At 53.6% G+C, this 21950-nt stretch overlaps 1 protein-coding gene across 2 annotated transcripts; it reads left to right on the top strand.

The window, feature by feature from the left end:
* Positions 1-5587: 5587 nt before the first annotated feature.
* On the top strand, positions 5588-21103 carry LOC111157066 (chromosome unknown C7orf57 homolog). 2 transcript variants are annotated; one of them, XM_022518287.1, is made up of 8 exons: positions 5588-5676; positions 6041-6200; positions 10239-10424; positions 11460-11568; positions 14216-14372; positions 16587-16684; positions 17968-18134; positions 20273-21103. In XM_022518287.1, the coding sequence occupies exons 2-8, from the start codon at positions 6146-6148 to the stop codon at positions 20317-20319; spliced, it is 819 nt and encodes a 272-aa protein (XP_022373995.1). In that variant the 5' UTR covers positions 5588-5676; positions 6041-6145; the 3' UTR covers positions 20320-21103. The 2 variants fall into 2 exon arrangements, with proteins under 2 accessions (XP_022373995.1, XP_022373994.1); XM_022518286.1 differs by having other exon boundaries at positions 17920-18134.
* Positions 21104-21950: the final 847 nt, after the last annotated feature.

The following is a 21950-nucleotide window of genomic DNA, read 5'->3' as shown; positions in this document are numbered from 1 at the left end:
CGTCACGTACACGTTGCGGTCGTCCACCTGCTCCTGCACGGATGCGCGCCCAGGCTGCTTTCAGGTCTCCAGCAACAGATGATAGCCGGCGCCCGTCCTTGTGCGTGTCTGGGGCCCACCCTTCGCCACCCCACACCTAGGAACGACTTTATTCTGTATACGTCCCTGGTGACAGCTTGGGAGCCTGACCTCAGGGTGCTTGGAGCAGGTGCCTGCCGGTGGGGTGATGCGGTTTCCGCCTTGTTTGTTCCTCTTCATTCCTGTGCGTATGCGTGCACGTGTCTGCGTGTATGTGTGTGTCTGTGTGCGCACACGTCCCTCTGTGTGTGTCTGTGTGTATGCATATGTGTGTCTTCATGTGTGTCCCTCTGTGTGCGTGTCTGTCTGCATGTGTGTCTGTGTGTCCGCACACGTACGTCTGTGCTCATGTGTGTGGCAGTTTGATCATTTTCCTCTTAGGGTTTTTAACATTTTCTCTCTCTCTTTGCCGTTCTTCAGTTTCTCTTCGATACACCGAAGTGGGACATTAGTTCCCATTGTCCCGATAGACGCGGCTACTTTCAAGGTCCGTGTGGGTGCTCGTGCATCGCCTCATTTCTGGAATATTTCTCCCCCATCCGCTCTTCAAATGCTGCTTCTCTGCAGTCCCTCTGGTTTCTGGTGATGCCCACTTAGCGACATTGTGAATTCCTTTGGCTCCGTTCTCCCCACAGCTCATGGCCCCGTCATAGTTTTCATGGATTTTCATGGTTTTTTCCCCTCTTTTTATCTACGCTGGTTTCAGGGTGGATTCATAAGTGCTACTTTACAGTTCGCTGATCTACTCTTTGACCCTGTGAGGTCTTGGGATTTCCTCCCAAGAAATCCCAGCATGTCTCCTTCTCTGCTTTGCTGTCCCAAGCTCAAAGGGGACAGAATGCAGCAGAGGGACAGGCTGTCTCTCTGCCATGTTCTGACCCCTGCTGCGGGCTGTCCTTCTTCCCACTTTCTTGTTTTTGTTCAAGGATACGAATGCGCATACAATGACATATTTATGTAAAATGTGATTAGGAACAAATACCTGTGTATGTGTGTATCTATAAATACACTCATTTCTTCACACTGTGGAATTGGGAGCTGACCGTAACCCGTGTTCTGCATCTTGCATTTCTTCCTTTAAAATGTCTATATTTAAGTCCTCCCAACTCACTTGGAGGTGACCTTCCCCAGTCTTTCATGGCTGCAGGCTGTTTTCTGAGTGCGGAAATCCATCCAACCTGCCCCATGCTGATGAGTGGTTTTTAAATTTTTTATTGTTTTTTATTTTTTTAAAGATGTTATTTATTTATTTGTCAGAGAGAGAGAGAGAGAGCAAGAGCGTGCAAGTAGGGAGAGCAGCAGAGGAAGAGGGAGAAACAGGCTCCCCGCTGAGCAAGAAGCCAGATGTGAGACTGGATCCCAGGGCCCTGAGATCATGACCTGAGCCAGAGTCAGATTCTTAATGGACTGAGCCACCCAGGCATCCCAATGAGCATTTTTAAAAAAGATTTTTAAAATTTATTTATTTTTAAATTTATTTATTTATTTAGAGTGATCAGGGGAGGGGCGGAGGGAGAGAGAATCGGAGCCCACTCCACGCTGAGCACAGAGCTCCATGCGGGGCTGGATCTCACGACTGACCTGAGCTGAGATCAAGAGTCTCACTTAACCAACTGAGCCACCCAAGCATCCCTGAAATGCCGTCCTTATCAGACCATCTTTTTAGCAGCAATATTGTGACAAGGACCACTCGGCCTCCTACCTGCAATTGTGTTTCATGTCTTCTAATTCCTGTCTTCTAATTCTAATTCTGATCGGCACCATCTTTACTAATGATTGCCTTCCCCGCTGTGCCCCCCCACCCCACCCCGGTGCTTTGAGACCCTTCCTCTGCAGGGCCTTCCCAGCCCTGTCATCAGCTCTTCCCGGCAGAGCCAGGAACAAGAGAAGTATGTCGTGGGCTGGGTAACTGCAAGTCTCCATCCAGTGCAACCTGCCTCTCTTCTCGCATTTTCCAGCAAGCAGTCAGGAGGAGCCAAGCTGCGTCTTCAACACTTTGTTTGGAAATAGTTGCAGCTGAGTATTCAATGTCATGACTCTCAAGCCCACTTTTCCTAAAACACCGGGTCACAAACACAATGCAGCCAGGATCTTTGCCACTTTTTAGCTGGGGTGGCCTTTGCCCGTGTCCTGTAAGATGCTCCCCATTTCCATCCAGGACCTTGTCACCATAGCCTTTGCCGGTGTATGCTACTGATATTTTGTCCATGAGCACGCTGGCCTTCCCCAGGGGGACAAGGCTTTCTCTGGAATCCCTCTTTGCTCCCTGAGCTGTTGCCAGAATCGTCCTGGGTTGTCTGTGCATGGCAATGTGGGCTGTTTCTAGTTACTCAGAACTGCTCCAGCCTCTACCTGCTACCCACATCCAATGCCGCTTCCACATTTTCATATATTTGTTACAGCAACGCCCCACTTCCGGTACCTGGTCCTGTTGTAATCTGTTCAGGGGGATGCTTTACCAAGAACTACAGATGGGGCGGGCTTGTGAGCAAGAGAAATTCATTTCTCGCAGTTTTGGGGCTGGGAGTCGGAGATCCGGGTGCTGGCGGAATCGGTGTCTGGCAAGGGCTCACTCCTGGTTCACAGATGGCCTTCCGGCTGTGTCCTCACACGGAGAAAGGGTCAAGGGCTTCTGTGGGGCCTCTTTCATAAGGGCACTAATCCCATCATGACCCGATCTCCTCCCACGGGCCCCACCTCCAAATAACATCACACTGGGGGTTAGATTTCAACCTAGGGATTGGGGAGAGGGGTGTGGGGGGACACGCCCATCCCGTCTATAGCCGTCTTCACTGTCACCCTCATGGATGACATTATCCTTCTCATCCTCAGTTATGACCCGTCCCAACTGGGAACTACCTACCAGACAGGTCCCTCAGAAAGCTTGCATGCAAAGCAGGCAGACTGATGTATTTTTAAAAAATGACCAGGACCCATTCTACCCCTTGGAATGAAGAAAGGCAGCAGAATACTACATTAATATAAAAAAAAAATTCATCTCAGGGAGCCTAGGTGGCTCAGTTGGTTAGGCGTCTGCCTTCAGCTCAGGTCATGATCTCGGGGTCCTGGGATCGAGTCCCGCATTGGGCTCCCTGCTCAGCGGGGAGTCTGCTTTTCCCTCTGCCTCTGCTCCTCCCCCTGCTCTCTCTCTCTTTCTTTGTCAGATAAATAAATAAAATCTTTAAAAACAACTCATCTCATTTTGGTATATAAAACAAAAATCCTACAACTCTGTTCTAAACAGTGGTTTCTGATAGACTGTATAACAATAAACTTAAAATAATAAATCATGGATTATTTCTCAAATATAAGTTTGACTTTGTATTTCTCCCAAACAATACAATTACTTTGGCGTTGTATAGAAATTGTTGCATTACAGGGATTTAATTGAACTGATCTAAACCCTTCTGTCCCTTAAGTATATTTTGTGTTCACTCTGTTACTTTTCCAAAATTTTTCCTGTTCCACTGGAATCTTGAGCAAGGGTCTTGCTTAAATCCATTTTAAAATATGAAATTTGTCTACCAAAAAAAGAAAGAAAGAAAAGGCCATTATCACTTTAACACATACTACAGGGCAGTAGAAGGTGTTGATGGGGACACAAGGAAATCCTGTGTCCCTCTGTGGCGGCAGAGAGGATGGTCTTATTTACCCAACTAGGCTGAAAGCCCAAACTGCTATGTAATATTGAGATACCGAAATCTTTGTCACAAGGGAAGATCTTGTCTTTAAATCATTTTATATTCTTTGTAAAAAATATTTATTTATTTATTTTGTTGGAAGGCGGGATGCAGAAGGAGAGGGAGAGAGAGATTTCCAAGGAGACTCCAAGCTGGGCATGGAGCCTGACATAGGGCTCGATCCCAGGACCCTGAGATCATGACCTGAGCATGACCCCTGATGGAGAGGGGACAGATGGAGTCCTGGGGCAGGATGTCTTGGGAAGGGTATTGTCCGACCTTTTAGCTGCTCTGGGTTGGATACGTAACAAGGATGGGCAAAAGCAGAAATGAACCTGTGTCCTGGGAGTTGAAATAAACAGCTTCAGTCAATAACAGAGGTAAACTAGGAGAGAGGAAAAATAGGACAGGTTCCAGGGCTTTGAGAAATCAGAGTTTGTACTCAAATGCATTTTTTTCCTTTTCTCAAAATGCTGCTGAGCAGGAGCTCTCTAAGATGTATCTAGAATAAGATGTCTGTATACATGATATAGAGTATATAAAATCTTATATATAATGGGATGTATGTAATAAATAAGGATATCGATATGTAGATAGGCAGATAAGATATATGTAGGAAGGGCACCTGGGTGGCTCAGTCAGTGAAGCGTCTGCCTTCGACTCAGGTCACTGATCTCAGGGTCCGTGGATCGAGCCCCACGTGGGGCTCCCTGCTCACTGGGGAGCCTGCTTCTCTCTCTCTCTGCCCCTCCCCCTGCTCATGCACTCGCTTGCTCTGTCTCTCTCAAATGAATAAGTTAAAAAAATATATATTTTGAAAAAAGATGTAGGTACTATCTACGTTTCATCCAAACATCTGCAAATAAAATCACATAACATGCGCAGGTGGGATTGGGTGTGAGGACATCTGGATCCCTCTAAGCGCTGGGGACTGTTAGGGCACCTAGAGTCCTCCGTGCGGAAGGGTGAGAAACGAGGTCTGCTCGTCCTTCTCGCCTGCACGGGCCCTACCCAGATTCTTATTCGACCCGACACTGCGATCTCTGCTTGAGCTCCAGAAGCGGCCCCTGTCTCCTGGGGGACCGAGCGGTCCTCATGGCTGGGATCTGAGCCAGAGGCACCCAGTTTCCGAGCGAGGGGTCGTGCACTGGGGTGACGTCTGAGCGCCCACACCCGCGCCGCTCCGGTGCAGGCCGGGTCCGCCCGGAGTCCGGGGCTCCCCGGAAACCCTCGCAGCAGCGTCTGTCGGTTCGCGAACCAGGAAACACCCCGAGAGCACAGGGTCTGAGGAGACCCTTTGCGGGACCGTTCCACGGCCGACACACCGTTGGCAGACCCGCTCTGGCTGTGTTACCTCCTCTATTTATTTTCAAAGTTGATTTATTCTCAAGTTTTTTTCTTTATTTTGGTAACCTCGACACCCGGGGTGGGGCTCAAGCTCGCCACCCCACACCGAGCCTCAGGCTCTTCCCAGTGAGTCAGGAGCTCCCATTCGTCCTCTTTAAAAAATGCATGAATTAAATGGGAGATGGACAGGCCAATCCGTCTAATTTGTTGTCCTTTGTGGAAACTCCCCGGGGTGGAGCACCCGAGGGAGCCCGAGGCCGGCCCCGCCCAGCCGATCTCGCGGGCCAGGCCCGCCCCCGCCCCGCCTGCCCCCTGCCCCCTGCCCGTTGACGGGCGCTATCGCTCCGCCCCTGGCCCTGATTGGTCCGCCGCTTCCCCGCAAGCTTTCCCGATTGGCTGGGGGCGCTCCCGCCCCGCCCGCCGGTTGGCCGCCCGGCCGTTGCCCGGGCGACGCAGGCTGCTGCGCTTCCGCATCCGCTGGGAGTGCGGGGTGGGCTTGGGCCTCTGCCGCGGCGAGTGGAGTCTTCTCGGGCCTTGCGGGTCGCACTCAACGGAGACCCTCGGCGGGCCGGTGAGCTGGGCAGGGGGCGGCAGGGGGCGACAGCGGGCGGCAGGGGGCTGGGCCGAGGGGGGAGGGCGGGGCCGTCTGTCACCGCGGACCGGGAGGGCCCCCAGCGCCCAGGCGTGATCCCGCGTGCCCCTGCGGTGGACCTGGCGTGGACGGGCGCCTGCGGTATACCCGTGTGCAGGCGCCCCCGCTGTGTCCCCGAGGGCGTCCGCTGCCCCGCCGCGTGCGCGCGTGTCGAGCCCCGTCTGTGTACTGGCGAGCGTGCGCCCCCCGTGCCCTGCCGCACACCAGCTCGCACGCGCCCGGCTGCGATCCCGCGCGGTCGGGGTCGCCCTTGCTGAACGACCGGACGCCTGCGCGCCTGCAGGTGGAGGGGGCCTGGACAGGACGTCCCGGCACGTGTCCTCGGCAACGCAGCCCCGCGGCGTCCCCGGCCCACCCGACAGCACCCGGTCCGTGTGGCGCCCCCGGCATGAGGAACACCAGCAAGGAGCTGCAGGGCGCGGCCGGCCGCTACGCCCCCTGCGGTGAGTGACCCGCAGCCGCCGCCCCGCTGAGCGCTGCTCCGGGGCAGGGGCGGGGGGGGGGGGCAGTGCTGCTCCTGGGCCTCAGGGTCAAAGCAGCTTAAAGGGAAACAGGGAAAGTAAAGCGGGGCGGGGGGGGCACCAAGAAACCAGCTAGTCTTCATGTTCCCCGCAAGAACGCCGGACTCCCACTGTTGCCTCCGCTGGTGGAGGGTGGAGGGTCTCTGTCCTATGATGGTCTGACCCGCGGTGAGCCTCAGCTGTCTCCGGGAATGTAAGCACTTCCATTTCCTTCCCATTTTCTGGATGCTCTGCATCCCAGAGCATTTCGTGACCTCTCTTCTGCTGGTGATTTATGCCCGCGCCCAGTTAACCGCGTCTTGGGATTTTAGTGGCTGGGCGCAGAGAAGGATTGGGTGGAGGGTTCTGGGGGCCAGCTGGGCAGAAGGGAGGGAAGGAGAGCTGGGTGCTGTGGTCTGTCTGTGCCTCTTGTCTTGATTCCTCCCCTTCTTGGAAAGGTGGAAAGAAAGGCTGGAGAAGGGGGGCTCAGGTGCCCTCCGGGGAGCCTCGGGGTGGGAGCTCGTGGGCACCTGCAGTGCTCGCATGTGCTCAGAAGTGGCCTTCTCATTCCTAAAGGAGCTGGTGACCTAGTCCAGAGCTCTGTCATTGCCATTAGTGACACTGTGGGTGTGTTGGGGGCTGGGTGTGTGGTGGGTGGGGGTGGGGCAGCTGACCGGGTCCCCTTCTCCACTACGGGCTCTCAGACTCTTTGTGACTTCCCCCAGCCTTAGTGGACTCCCCTGTATACAGGACATCAGTGGACACTGACAAGGGCCAGGCACTTCTGTACACTAACATTTAACCTCAAAACAACTCGACATCGTATCATTAATCCCGGTTTTTAGACGTGGGCACTAAAGCACAGAGAGTTTTAGGAAGCTGCCCAAGGTCACACATCTCATGGGGGCTCCTCTGTCCAGGCCTTGCAAGGCTGCAGCTGCCCAAAGGCAGGAGCGTGGCCATCAGCCACAGGAGCCCCAGGGTAAGTGGGCATTAAAGACTGCCTTGGACTAGAGTTCTGGGTGGCTCAGTTGGTTAAGCCTCCAGCTGCTGGTTTCTGCTTGGGGCATGATCTCAGAGTCCTGGGATTGAGTCCTACACCTGCTTCCGTGCTCAGTGGGGAGTCTGCTTGACATTCTCTCTCACTCTCCCTGCCCCTCTCCTCCACCCAACACCCTGCTCTCTTTTTCTCTGTCATATAAATACACAGATCTTTAAAAAGGAAATATACATGATACCCAGCACTGCTGGTAAAAATAAAACAAACAGGGGCGCCTGGGTGGCTCAGTGGTTTAAGCCTCTGCCTTCGGCTCAGGTCATGATCCCGGGTCCTGGGATCGAGCCCCGCATCGGGCTCTCTGCTTGGCAGGGAGCCTGCTTCCCTTCCTCTCTCTCTGCCTGCTCTCTGCCTACTTGTGTTCTCTCTCTGTCAAATAAATAAATAAAATCTTAAAAAAAAAATAAATAAAACAAACAAAAAGAAATCTACTCGGGTAGTAATTGATCACAGTACTACTGGTAGTAATTGCTGTACAAGTACCAGTAATTTCTAAGTGATAGAAGCTACCAGACAGTTCTCATTCCTTTCACCGTGTGTGTGTGTGTGTGTGTGTGTGTGTGTGTGTGTGTGCAAGCATGCCTGTGTGTGAGCTCCTTTGCACGCAGTTATGAATGCCTGGAGTAGAGCTCAGTGCCTGCCCAAAGCTTCCAGTAATGAGAACTGCAAGATACACCATTCTCTGTGGATTAATTAATAATGAAAACACAGAGGACAAATAAAGCAAGAAGTGCATGCCTTCCCTCTAAAAGGGAAAATATTTGAGCTGAGTGTGATGAGAGTAGGAAGCTGCTTAGTTCTTTCTCCTAAGTCTTAAATTACCTGTGGGCTTCTGTTCCATTCTTAAACCTTTCTTAATGCTTTTTTTCATTCTCAATAGTAAATGTTGATTCAGCTAATTGCTGTCCTTTGATATTCAAATATTTTGTTATGTTAAATATATTCCTTTTCATGCAGTGAACCCAGCTTTAGTTAGAGGTAGAAACTGGATGTTTAAGCTTTACCTTTAGAGAACAGATTTTCATGAGATACCTGTGTGTTACATAAATTAATTTTTTAAAAGATTTTGTTTATTTATTTGAGAGAGAGAGTGAGCAAAGGAGGGGCAAAGAGAGAGAGAATCTCAAGCAAACTCTGAGCTGAGTGCAGAGGAGATGCGGGGCTCGATCCCAGGACCCCGAGATCAGGACCTGAGCAGAAACCAAGAGTCAGACACTTAACCAACTGAGCCAGCCAGGGACCCTCTACATAATTTAATTTATTCAGCACAGTTTTCCTGTGATCCTACCATATTAGAGTTTTCCAGAGCAATGGATCCAACAGTGCATCTCTCTGTCATTAGTCAGCTATCCATCATCTATGGACCACCTATCTATCTAAAGGCTTATTCTAAGGACCCGGCTCACACAGTCGTGTGGCTGGAGGCCGAGCCCAGAGAAGAGCTGATGTTGCGTTTGGAGTCTGAAGGCTGCCTAGAGGCAGAACTGCACCCCCACCCCGGGGACCTCAGTCTTTTAATCTTAAGACCTTCGACTGATTTGATGAGGCCCACCCACATGATGGAGGGTGATCTGCTTTAATCAGCGTCCACTGCTATAAATGTTAATCTCACGTAAAAATGCCTTCAGAGAAGTCTGCGTGTCCCCGATCTCTTCCGTCTGTGGGATCACAGTGGGCACCGATAACTGCAGGTCTGGGGTTCTGTTTTCACCTCTCCCTCCCAGCAGGGGCAGGTGTTCCTAAAGCGGCCTGCAGGGCTGTTCCTGGATGCCCCTAGCTCCTTTGCCCACTTAGGGGCTCCATGGCTCTGCCGATGCCACGTTCACTGCATTGCCCGTGGCCTCTCTGTCCGTGGGGCACAGAGCAGGAGGGGGAAGAAGGACAGACAGCAGGCTGCCTTCCTCTCCCCTCCTTCCTCCCCGTGTTGCCCCTCCTCCTGCTCATGGCCCCCACCCACGGGAGTGGCACCCCCTCCATCTGTGCTCATCATGCTGCTGCTCTGTGGGACTCACTTGATGTTCCTGGGGAGCCAGACTCAGCCTTGTCCCCCGCCTGGGATCTGCTGTGGCTTTCCGTCACACCTGGCTGCCAGGCCGAGGTCCTAGCCTCCTTCCGTCTCCTTGCTCTTGGGACCTCTCACTCGGTCCCACTGTGGCCTCAGGCACAGGCCTTGGGAGCAGCGGGGTGGGCCAGTGGAGGTGTGGGGGTATCACGTAGGGAGGTCCCCAGATGAGGCTTCCCCGAGGGCCGGCCTGCCTCTTTCTGTCCCGGTCAGATGTGGGTGGTGCCACTTCTGGGCTGGGCTATGTGTCTCAGCGTCGTTCATGTGCTGAGCTCAGCCGATCTGGCCCAGCCTCGGTCCCATGGCCCCCACGCTAGCCTGTGGTGTTGTGAGTGTTTTGGGATTCTTTGGGAATGTGCACTCTCCAATATATTCAGAAATGCCGGTTACTCCCAGTTCCCCAGAGGAGAGAGACCCAGGATGCACAGACACAGGGGTATTGGGACACCTTGGAGGAGGCCCTCGTGCCACTATTTGGGAGCAGAGGTGCAGCCTGGGGCAGAGGAACACAGGGCCTCATAGAAGGAATTCTTCCGTCTGGCGGGACCAGCAGCTGGCATGCCGGTGGGCTCAGGAGACTGGTGCCTACAAGCTCACTGCAGGAGTTCCAGAGGGGGTGGTGATGTCTCACATGCTGATGTGCCATGCCATGGGAGTTTCTCCTGTGCTAATGTCTTGTGGTGGTGTCTCCTGTATAAATCTTGTGTTAGATTTCTTGTGCTAATGTCCTGTGGTGATGTCTCCTGTGCTGATGTCCTGTGGAGCCTGAGAAGCTCTCCGTGGCATGGCTGTGTTGTAGGCTGTGCAGCAAGCCAACCTGAACTCGGTGTAATTAATTGGCCCTCGGCCACCTCTTTTCTAGACTGGTATTACCACCTTCCCGTGAAGCGGTCTGACAAGCCCGTGGATGTCCCTCCGGCCTCCCAGATCCCGGGCCTCAGTGATCTGAGGGAGCCTTCCAACGGGCACCTGCCTGGACCCCGGAAGTACTGGGTAAAAGAAACAGACTCTGAGTACGTAAAGCTCGCGAAGCAAGGCGGCCGGCCCGGTAAGCAGCCCGTGCAGTGGACATCAAGGGTCAGGCCACAGCCTGGGGTGGGTGTGGCCTGTAGGATGTCTCCTCTTTAAAGGCAAAGACTAAAAAGACCGAAATCGCGGAATTGGCTTGCGAGCGAACCTGTGTTAGAGTCCCCGCCCCCATCCTGGTGGTCCAGGTGCAGAGGGTCCCCAGAAGCTGTCCACCTCCCCAGAGAGTCCCTGCCTGCAGCTCTGTAGCCTTTTGCTGGGGAAAGCAGTTCTCAAGCTGCTGGAGCGCGGGCTCCTGTGGTTTATGACCACAGCCCTCGCCTGGCGCGTTGGTGCGTCTCAACACAAGGTCACAGATGAGTTTCAGCGGTGGCGCTGGTGAGCGTCCACCTCAGTCCACGGTTTAGCCGAGAAATGTGCTGCCTGGTTGAGCTCATACAGATTGCTGGTGAGGGGCAGGGCTCAGGCCCCGTGGTAAGGGATGCTGAGAGCCACCGCCTTTCCTGTCCTGTTTCCTGGCCACCATACTTCCCCAGGAGGCTGTCACGGGTGGTGGGAAACAGCCCTGCAACATCCAGGCTTGGATGTCCAGGAACCCAGAACTCACCATCCCGCACCCGTCCGAGTCAGGCCAGGACAGGACCTGTAGTGCTCCTCTACCCTCCTCCCCGCTCCGCGACCTCGGGTTAGGAGAAAGTTCCTGGGATAGCCAGCAAAATCGAGATGGGACCTCCGAGTTAGATGACAGGATGGCATCAGCACTGACTTCCCAGTGCAGATCTGGGCGCTGTCATTATGTAACGCCAGTCTTCCAGAACCTTCCACCCAAGTTCATGGGGGCAGAGGAGGCCACAGGTCTGCGAGGGGCTTCCGAACTGTCCCCAAACAGCAGAGATGGTGATGACACTAATGAAGCGGGGAGGGGGAAATGCAGCAGATGTGAGCCTCTGGGGAGGCTGGGGAAGGGGGATGGGGGTTCCTGCTGTTCTGGCAACTTTATGGGAAGCTGCCTGCTACTCGTGCCACATGCTCACCCCGGTGTCTTTTTGGCTTTGAGATCTGTTGAAGCACTTCGTCCCTGGGACCAGGAAAGGCTCCCCGGTGGCCTACTCCTTGCCGGACTGGTACGTCCACCACAGCAAGCCGCCCACGGCAGAGCAGAGACAGTGAGTATCACAGGCTGCCTCCCTCGTCGTTACAGGGGAAAGTAGCCCGCTCTGCATTTTAGAGATTCTCTTTATTTATTTGTCAGAGAGAAAGTGAGCGCATAAGCAGTGGGGGCGGCAGGCAGAAGGAGAAGCAGGTTCCCCGCTGAGCAAGGAGCCAGCAGCGGGACTCGATCCCAGGACCCTGGGATCATGACCCAAGCTGAAGGCAGAGGCTGAACTGAGCCCCCCAGGCGCCCCATTAAACCAACAGGTCTTGAGCAGGGGCACTGAGAGTGTGACATGACAGCCCCAGGTGGTACAGCCAGGAGGGAACGGGTCAGGGTGCCGCTAGACGGATGACCGCGCAGGGGTCCCAGGGCTGGACCTCTGGGGCTGCTTAGGGGACATGGCTTCAGGCCTTGCCCTGTTCCCAGGGCTGGTAACAGTGGCTGGTGAAGCGTTCTTCGCCCTGAAGGACGCAGGTGCCCTGCGAAGACAGAAATGCAGACAATCCCAACCCGTGGTGGTCACAGAGCTGTGGGGAGCCCTGTACCCAGAGTGTCTACAGAATTCCTATGTCTGGGCGTGCACACTGTGGCCTCCATGCCCCCTCTCTTGGACTGGGAGGCACTGGGAGAAACCACTTCCCTTGGCTTCCCTGTGGGGCTTGGGACACAGGAATACAGATGGCCTGAGCTGTCACCCCGTGTCCCTGGAAGGCTCTGCCTGTGGTCACATGCACTTTCATCCTGGGGGCTCCTGAACCCCATAATTTAAAGCTCACCCTTGGCCAACGCAGCTGAGTTCTGATTGGAGCAAAGCACAGAGGAGAGAGGAGGAGGCAGGAGAGGGCCTGACCCCACTGCCACGGAGTGACCGGTGGGGCTGGGTTTCCGCACTCTCCATCCATGCTGTGACCTGTCCCTTGCTTGGACGTGTGGCCAAGGGGGTGCCCAGCCGTCCCGTGGCCGTGAGGACACTGAGCATCCTTGAGGCCTTCTGCAGCCCAGCGGGCAGCTGCTCTAGCTGGGGCCCGAGTCCAAGGACAGGGTGTTCTGGGAGAGTCAGCAGGCAGGTCCTCCTCCCTTCCCCTGGGCCAAGTGCACTGCCCCCCCACTGTGTTCCTGGCTGTCCTCGTCCCAGGTGGGGAAGCAGGGAGCACGGCTGTGCCTCCCATCCTGTGTGCCCTTGCCAATCCTCCAAGCTTCCTAGTGGCATTCCCAGCGTGTGGGGGTGGGAGGTAGAGAGGAGAAAGGTTGGGAGCCCAGGAACTGCAGTGGCAATTGTCCCTTTTTCAGACATTCCAGCCCTCCCTTCTGGGCCCTGGGGCTTCTCCCTGTCTGCAGAGCCCTAAACATGGGAGGGCTCACTCTGCCGTCCCTGCAGTGAGGCAGGGGATGCCGCACCTGTGGGCTTCTCTTCCTGGGGAAGAGTTGGGGTCCCGTCTGTAGCCTGCATTCCCAGCCTCTGACCTCTGCTCCCTGGCCTCTGCACCAGCCTTCCCGGGGGCCTCCAGCCCGCCTCCTTCCTCCCTCTGTGTCAGGGGCAGCGGGAACCCCTTTTTCTCTGTACTTCCTAGTGCTCTGCTGACTTCATCTGTGTCCCTCCATTCCCCAGCTCGGAGCAGCCCGGGCTCAGCCAGGGGATGCATCCTGGAGGACTGGCCCTCCCCTTCATTCTCCCCTTTCTCCCCTCCCCTCCTCCCCCAGCTGCAGTCCCTGTCCTCTCCATGCCCCTCACTGCCGCCAGGATAAAGCCCCAGCCCTTGGCCCTTAGTCCCCAGCAGTGTGGGGTGATGACAGAGGACAGTGCTGGCAGGTGCACGTCCCACCCCCTAGCCCCCAGCCAGGCCTGAGTGCTCGCCAGTGGAGACAGCACACCAGGCTGGGAGTTTAAGTACTACATTACAAATGACCATGGGGGCGCCTGGGGGGCTCAGTTGGTTGAGCTTCCGACTCTTGGATTCAGCTCAGGTCAGGGTCCTCGGATCGAGCCCCGTGTCGGGCTCTGCAGTCAGTGCAGAGTCTGCTTGGGATTCTCCCTCTCCCTCTGCCCCTCCCTCTGCTGGCGTGCTCCCCCCACCCCATCTCTGTCTCTCAATATAAATAAATAAAGTCATTTAAAAAAATGACCGTCAAACAGAAAAAGGGTATTATTGTTATGAAATGACCACGTGAAATGGCAGATACTGAAGGGGGTCTAGATGGTTTGAGCAGACAAAGTAGTAGATGATACCATAACAGAAATAATTAGTTTCTAATTCATCTACTTCAAGAATTCGTAATGTAAGATGCTCTTATTTTACTGATTATGTCACCTTGTGACCTCTGACTTGGCCTCTGATTCTGGGAAGCGGCCCAGGAAGCATTAGTCATTCATTCAGTGGAAGGGGAAGAGAGCTGCTGTGGGAGGAGGGAAAGGGATGGTGTTTGCTGTGTGATCGCAGGGAGAGGGAGGAGGGAGGGGAGGAGGGAGAGAAATAGGAAGGATGGAGGGGGGGGAACTGCGCAAGGGGAAGGAGGGAGGACGGAGGAATAGGAAGGATGGAGGAGGAAGTGGAAGGAGGGGAGGGAAGGGAAAAGAAGAGGGAGGGGAGGAAGAAGGATGAAGGAGGGGGAGGGGAAGGTGAGGAGGGGGCCTCAGGTCGGAGCTCTTGTCGCTGCAGGATCCCCGCCGTCTCCATGCCCGATTACATGGTTTACGAAGAGTTTAACCCCCAGCAGAGCAACGGAAGCTATGAGTCCAGGAGGGGGCCTTTCGACTTCGATGTGAAAACGGTTTGGCAGAGGGAAGCCGAGGATCGTGAGAAGGAGAAGAAAAAGGTGAGGGCCAGGCGCCTGCGGGGCTGTGTCGCCGCACTTGCCGCTCCCCGAAGAAGCTGACACTGGGTCTCTTGTCGCTGCAACACTGCCACGACTCTGTTTCCTTGTTTAAAAGACTTACTTACTTATTTTAGAGAGGGAGCGCATGTGGGAGGGAGGGGCAGAGACAGAGTCTCAGGCAGACTCTCCGCTGAGCAGGACCCTGACACGGGCTGGATCCCAGGACCCCAAGATCAGGACCGGAGCCCAAAGCAGGAGTTGGCGCTCAAACCACTGAGCGACCCCCAGCCCCGCCCCCTGTTCTGTAAAAGGCAAGAGGCCATAGTAATATTACTTTTTTTTCTTTTTATGAATATTGACTCTGGGGTAAGATTACCTTGTACCAGGTGAGTTTTAACTAGTGAATGCTCGTCTGGGGCGGCCTTGACATGCCTCTTCTCATTCAGCGTGTATAAAAACGACATTTTGTATTTATTCGTATCCAGTCTCTAAAGGTGTCTATTGTGTTCAAGTTGTTAAGTGAAGATTTTTCTGAAATACTCTTTTTTTTAAAAATTAACAGTTCTTTTTTATTTTTATTTTTTAAAGATTGTATTTATTTATACATTAAAAGAGCAGCTACGAAGTCGAGGGCCATCTCTGGTTGGTGGCCTTGTGGTTGGGGTGTCTCGATTCAGGGGCCTTCTGACCCCCAGGCTGGAGCCCCACTGTCCAGGGCCGAGCATTGGCCACCAACGCTCCAGCACCAAGGTCTTGGTTCTCGGCACACGGGCTGGGAGAGTGGGTTTCCTGGCCTGGACCATCTGTGCCTGACTCCCGGGCTTGGCTTCTCAGTGTCCTGGTTTGAGGAGAACTGCTGACTTTGGGGACTCAAGCAGTTGAACCCCGCATAGAATGTCAGGTGTCTGCCACGGGCTGTCTGGTCTTCCTCAGAACACCCCCACCCTCCGGCCATGGTTCCGGCTTCTGCTCTGCTGCACGATCAATGAAACGGACTGTTTTTAGGACCAGGTCCATGTCTTGGTGATACGTAAGCAGCTACACCGTCGATCGATAAAGGGCATCTTTGGGAGTTAACCACAGCCACCGTGCGCATCTAGAGGACCTTGAAATTCTAAATGCTGTACCAGCCCCAAATCCCGTAGGGTTTCCGAGCCATGGACCATAGCCATGTGGGGCTGAACCCAGGGCAGGAAGCAAGCCCGTGTGGACTGCCATGCTTAAGGAGGCGGGGTGCCCATGGGCTGTGGTTGAAGACACCAACATGGCGGACCAACATGACAGACAGTTGGGTTCCAGAAAGGAGGTGTGGGGTGCCAGCTGGGGGTGTGGGCGCCCAGTCAGGGGGCTTAGAGAGCCCAGATGTATCTTCATCACCCACTTCTGTGCATAGCAAACTGCACGGAACCGGGGGAGTTCTTGTGTTTTTTTCTCCCTGTGTCCCACCGGACCTTTGGCACAGCTAGAGTGTGACCTTGAACGTAGATGAAAGTGTGCACCATATTAAGCTAGGATTTGATGGGTGTCCGTCCCCAGCCTCTCTTGAGGGCTTGGCTGTCCTGCCCCTTGTCCCCCAGACCCCCCATGACTGGGCCTCAGGGGGCGAGCTGGGACATGGAGCTTTCCTGGCTGTGGCCCCTAACTTGCTATGTGGCAGACCCAGGACCATATTTAGGGCAAAATGCTCCCCATGGGCGACCAGCATTGTGGGGTCTCATTCGCCTCTGGGGTAATTGGGCTGGAGCAGGTCTCCCTTTCTGAAAGGCTCCCTTCTCCCCCATAAATGCTGGCGGTACCTTTGTAGGCTCTGTTTTTTTGCTTTTTGTTGTTTTTCTTTTGTTTTCCTATAGCGTTTTCCCCTATTTTGTGATGCTGTGATTTAGACGCACTCTTCCCGGGGACTGTTCTGTGGGTTCAATAAGCATGTAGCCACCACAGCTAGGAAGGCACTGAGCTCTTCCGTCACCCCCAAAGGTCTCAGCCCCTTCGCAGCCAGGCTGAGCTGCTTCCGTGGAATCGTGGGTCCTGGCTGAGGCGTGACTGTCGCATGGGACGCTTGCTGAGCTGTGTTTTCCTGGGGTTTTGGCCTGAAGAGTCATGACCTTGCCCCAGGATCGTACTGTCCTGTGTGTCCTCTTGCCTTTCTGGGACTGTCCTCCTTCAGCGTCTGAGTGTCTGTCCCGCAACCATGGTTCTATGTGTTTCTTCACACAGGTGAGGCTCCCAGCCATTAACTCAAAGTACCCGAGCAAAGTGGGGACCCCGCTCGGCTCCAAAGACCCTGCAGGAGGCAGATTCTCCTTTCCTCCCATGTAAGTGCACGGGCAGTGCCCACACGTCTGGAGCAGGCTTGGGTTTGGGCTTTTTGGTCCTCCATCTAGGGGACAAAGGGACAGTAATGACAACAAGGCACTGGGCAGTCGGTGGCCTGATGATGTCCAATTCCTGGGAACACCTTTCGGTGATACGGCTTTGATGTCACATCCCCATGGACTGGCCTCATCCCCTGGCGTCTGTCGGGCCCTCGTGGAGCGCAGCTGCCCCCCTCCATGTCTGGACCGTGTGGGTGCCCAGCTTCTCCAACCAGCTGCTTTGCCTCCGTGAGCCCGTGTCCTACCCAAGACACCCCCCGCCAGGGACCCCGTCCTCACCAAGGCTCGCCATTTATTTATTTATTTTTATTTTTAAATGTTTTAAAAAAGATTTTATCCATTTATTTTTTGAGAGGGGGTTGGAGAGGGAGCACAAGCAGGGGGAGGAGCAGAGGGAGAGGGAGAAGCAGACTCCGCACTGAGCAGGGAGCACAATGTGGGACTGGATCCTCGGACCCAGGATCATGACCTGCGCCAAAGGCAGACGCTTAATGACTGAGCCACCCAGGTGCCCCAGATAACCTTCTTTCAAAAATTTACTTATTGAAGTCATCTCTACACCCGGCGTGGGGCTTGAACTCGACCCTGAGATCAAGAGGTGCTCCACTGACTGATCAGGTGCTCCACTGACTGAGCCCTCCAGGCGCCCCCAAGCACATCATCTTTAATGTCAAGGAAGAGCTAATCCAGAAAGTGACAGTTTGGTAAAGAAATGGTAGAGTCCAAGCATCGATTAGCCCCTGGGGAGGCCGGTGTTTGTGAGGGTGGTGTCCCCGAGAAACGCGGCATCATCCTCTAATTGGCTGTTATGGGCACAGGTTTTAGAAACGACTAAGCAAGCTCCCACCCTGTGCAAGGGTCGGCTGGAAGTGTGTTTCCTTGTGCTGAGGAAGCCGGACAGAGGGCTGTGTCAGATGGCTCTGTCTGTGACTCTTGATCTTGGGGTCGTGAGTTCAAGCCCCACCTTGGGTGCAGGGATGATTTCAAAACATAAATGAATAAAATAGACTTGTAAAGATGGAGAGAGGGAAATCAAGATTGAGAGAGAGAGGAGTATCTGTGTTATGGTTTAAGGGACAATAACGCATCTCATTATCCGCACGCCCGCTGGGACCTGACCTTGACCATCATGACCCTTTGTGTGGAGGTTTGACATCCATTTCTCTCTTTTTGAGGCCTGGTCAAAAAGCCAGTTCACCCACAAACTTTTCCAAACTTATCAGCAACGGCTATAAGGATGAGTGGCTACAGCGAGCTGACTCAGAGAAGAGGAGCCCGCAGACCCCTGGGGCGGCCCCCCCGTCTCAGTCCACTCAAGATCCTGAAGGGAGCCAGGATGCAGGGTCGGAGCCAGACCCGGAGGTGCCCGGGGGTGCCGAGGACGTCCAAGGTGAGTGCTCCCTGCAGCCCGTGTTTGCCGAGGCCTCTGTTCCTTGAGATTTCTTCTCATTGGGTCTTTCACACGGAGTGATCTAAAGACCATGGAAGATCCTCCAGAAGGGTGGTGCTCACAGACACACAGGAGGGTCGTATATGTTTCACACTTCTCTTTATTCCCAGGAACAGCAAAAGTCACGATATCTGTGCTCTTCCATTTTCTTTCAATTGTCGAAACCTACAGGATCCTCGCCCCACCACGCATGCACTTCTGGAAACAGAACTCACGCTTCACCCTTGAAATTCCTCTGTCTCCCACGTACCTTACGTTTGGTTATTAAACTCTGAATAGTTTGGAGTAAGTGCCCCTGTCATTAGGTGGTCCAAATCCTGTATTCAGTCTGATTTTTCCTGGTCCTGGTGACAGGCAGACTTAGTCTTATTTTTGGCCACGTCTAACGTAAAGCCCATTGACCCTGGTGTCAACTTTCCTTGGCTCAGTGATCATTGACCTTTTGTCTGTCCGCAACTAGTTTTTTCTCTCGAGCCTTCATGTCCTTGGTTAAGGAGGAAGGAGGTGTCCAGAGTGCTGCACATTGACGTTTGTCAGCAAGGTCTCTGCCTGCCGTCCCCGCCCAGCCCCCAAATGACCCCAGCGAGGGCGACGGTGCCCATGCACCTGCTCAGCGCCCACCCCACGCTCAGCGGCCCGGCTGCCCTGTCAGTGACGTCAATGTCTCCACTGTCCTGACGGATGCGTGACAAGGTCACGCTCAGTGTCGCTAGGAAGTGCACTTGTGAACATTTCCGTGCTAGCTGTGTTCTGTGGCTTCCTGTTTTAAGTGATACAGCCTTTTAGTCATTGTAAGTAATTATTAAAAGTATGATTCCTTTAGAACCAACTCTGTTTTATTAAATTGAACAACTCGCGTGCTTGTTCCGTACTATAGATGCTCCTTCTCCGAGTGTTTGTGGAGAAACCGGCTGCATCCAAGTATGAAAGTGTCTCACACGCACCAGTGTCGATGAACATGGTGAAATATGAAGCCGAAGGCGCTGGGCGGCCCTAGGTGTCCTTCCCCAGCTGCATGTGCTCCAGCCGCAGGCCGAGCCGGCTGTGGCTGGGCTCAGTCAGTTGAGCATCTGAGTCTTGGTTTCGACTCTGGTCGTGATCTCAGGGTCGTGGGCTCGAGTCCTAAATTGAGCTCCACACTCAGTGCGGAGTCTGCTTGACATTCTCTCCTTCTCCCTCTGCCCCTTCCCCTGCTCTCTCTCTCTCTCTAAAATAAAGAAATCTTTGAAAATAAATAAATGAGCGAAACCGGCATGACCTGAGAGCGCCAGGGAGGCTGGGGAAGCAGCAGTGCCCCGTAACCCGGCGGGATCAGCACGGGGCTGGGGGCACCTGCTTCCACGCTCTGGGTACCTGAGGGTCCCCATGGAAGCTCCCGGCTCCCGCCCTCCCAGGAATTTCCCAGAGGCCACATGTTCTTCCCTTCTGTTTCCTGTTCCTTGTCCTGCCTGTCTTGGCTTTTAACTTGATGCACGACGACAGCCACCCAGAGCTTGCCTTCCCCTGTCCGACTGCCCCTTTCTCTGCCAGGCTATGGGTCGCTGTTTCCCTCCTTGAGACACAGGACTGTGCTTTTCTTTTTTCCCCTCACTGCAAGTTTTGCTGCCTGTCTCCATGTTTCTGGCGTGCGGGGAAGCTGGCCTATGGCCACTGGCCCAGATTTCTAGTTTGCAAGAGCCAGCATGGAGGACGGCGCCCAGGACCGGGTGCAGAGCCAGCAGCCATGCCCTGTCTTCTGGGGCTGGGGAAGCGCCCCCTCCCCCTCCTGCTCAGCGCATCCTTATGGGATAGGGAAGCTTGCCAGCAGGTGTAGGCACAGCGCAGAATGTGGTCAGGGTCCCAGCCTTGTCTAGCCACGCTCAGGGTGGAGATGGCGGTTTCCCAGGTAAGCACTGGGCGGGCAGGTAGGACCGTGCGCTTCATTTTCATGTAGATTTCAGGAGTAGTCCTGAAAAATAAGGACTGACACCGGCGCTTTCCCGTTCCTTAAAATTAATAGGTTAAAATTCTTAATTCGTAAAAAAAGTCATCTTCACCGTCTCTTTCCCCATCAACCATCTCTTCCCTCTGCATTACAGGAGGAGCCCCACCTCCATCGGCGTCCAAGCCCGGAGAGCTCAAGTAACCCCACCTGCTCCGCTCGGATCTCCTTCTGACGGCGGGTGGTCTGACGGGACGCCGGCGCTGTTTCTGAGGCTCCTGCTCTGTTCGGTGAACGTAGGTTCTTAGGAGATCGGCTCTCTTAGAGCCGACCTGACACCACTGTCCAGACGGTGCAAGCGTTGGGTGCTCCTTCCTGCCCCTCTCCAGGACGCGGAGCAGCGCGCCTCGCTGGCCGGGGGGTGTCGCAGTGCCTTGGAATCAGCCACTCCCTCCCCGGCCCGCCGTCCTCTGACCTCACCGCTCCCGTGCTAGTCTCCGCTGGCGACTTGCGGTTCAAATCGACCATTTGGACTCTACCTAGAAGAAACCCAAAGTCTTTTCCTTTCTTTGGTCCTTCAATATTTGTAGAAATAATTTTTTTCCATTTCAGAAAAATTTAACTCCAGAATATTATGACATAGTTTATACTAAGAAAAAGATTCATTTATTATGCCTTAAGGGTGTAAGCATTTAATGTAGAAGTATGGTAGCATTTGCTGGTTTAAAATGTTTGCTAATATTTTTTGCATAAACTGAAATTCGTAACATTCCACATTTACTATTTTGTATCATTTAGGTAAAACTATGTTTAATTTTAACATTTAATTTAGTAGTCTTAACAAAAATTTTTAAATAATCAGACTGAATTTTCTTATCTTGTAAATTTTGCTACTGTTTATACGTAGGTAATTAGCACGACAGTGTAGTTTTATATTTTGTACATTTAATTCATGAATAAAATAATTTTTCTGGAAGATTTTCAGAAAGCCAAATAATGTCTCAAGTGTTTTTTTTTTTTTTTTTAATTATTTGAGAGAGAGGGAGAGAAAGAGACAGAGTGAGCATGAACAGGGGGAGGGACAGAGAGAGAGTCTCCAGCAGACTCCCCACTGAGTGCGAGCCCAGCACGGGGCTCGATCCCACGACCTGAGATCCTGACTGGAGTGGAAACCAGGAGTCAATACTTAACAGACTGAGCCACCCAGGCACCCCAAGTTCTCGGGTATTTTAACATCTCTCCCAGAATAAACTTAGGATGCACTTACCAAAACTTGAAGGAGGGGGAACCCTGCTTCTTCCTACTGGGGCAGCAAACCAGTAGCTGAAGTAGCATCGGGTGCCGGTGCCAGCGCCTCTCCTCCCACTGGGTGGGTGACAGTAACCAGCGGTGGGGTGTGAGAGCTCCCCCTGCTGGGCGTCCGACTCCATGCAGAATGACGTTCCCCTCACCCGTCTTCGCAGAACCGACTCCGGATTCTCTCTCTCTCTCTCTCTCTCTCTATCTCTACTTATATCTACAATCAAAACTATATCTATGTGGACGAATGTCCAGGGAATTCTGCTGAATAGAAAAAGCCAGTTTGGAAAGGTAAGAGACTATTCGTGTGTATATATATACATATATGTATATATGTATATATACACCTTTTTTTTTAATGGCACATTTTAGAAATTGAGGACCAATGAATGGATGCTAGGGTTTAGGGGATGAGAGGTAGGCGTGTGGATAGGACACCATGGGGGTTCTTTTGGTAAAGGAGGGCTCTTCTCCCAGGCCCCCTCCAACTTCGCTACTCTAGTTCTGCAGAATGTTCGCGTTGGGGGAAACGGGGT

This window comes from Enhydra lutris, unplaced genomic scaffold (genome assembly GCF_002288905.1).
Source record: "Enhydra lutris kenyoni isolate GAN:26980312 unplaced genomic scaffold, ASM228890v2 scaffoldscaffold51, whole genome shotgun sequence".
In the NCBI taxonomy this organism is placed as follows: domain Eukaryota; kingdom Metazoa; phylum Chordata; class Mammalia; order Carnivora; family Mustelidae; genus Enhydra; species Enhydra lutris.
The sequence above is the reverse complement of the archived record's forward strand: the minus strand, read 5'-3'. Positions and strand labels throughout refer to the sequence as shown.

Coding starts and splice junctions, on each gene's coding strand:
- LOC111157066 (XM_022518286.1), top strand. CDS start 6,146: ATGAGGAACACCAGCAAGGAGCTGCAGGGCGCGGCCGGCCGCTACGCC. Junction 16,685..17,919: donor AGATTCTCCTTTCCTCCCAT/GTAAGTGCACGG, acceptor TCTCTTTTTGAG/GCCTGGTCAAAAAGCCAGTT. Junction 18,135..20,272: donor GGGTGCCGAGGACGTCCAAG/GTGAGTGCTCCC, acceptor TCTGCATTACAG/GAGGAGCCCCACCTCCATCG.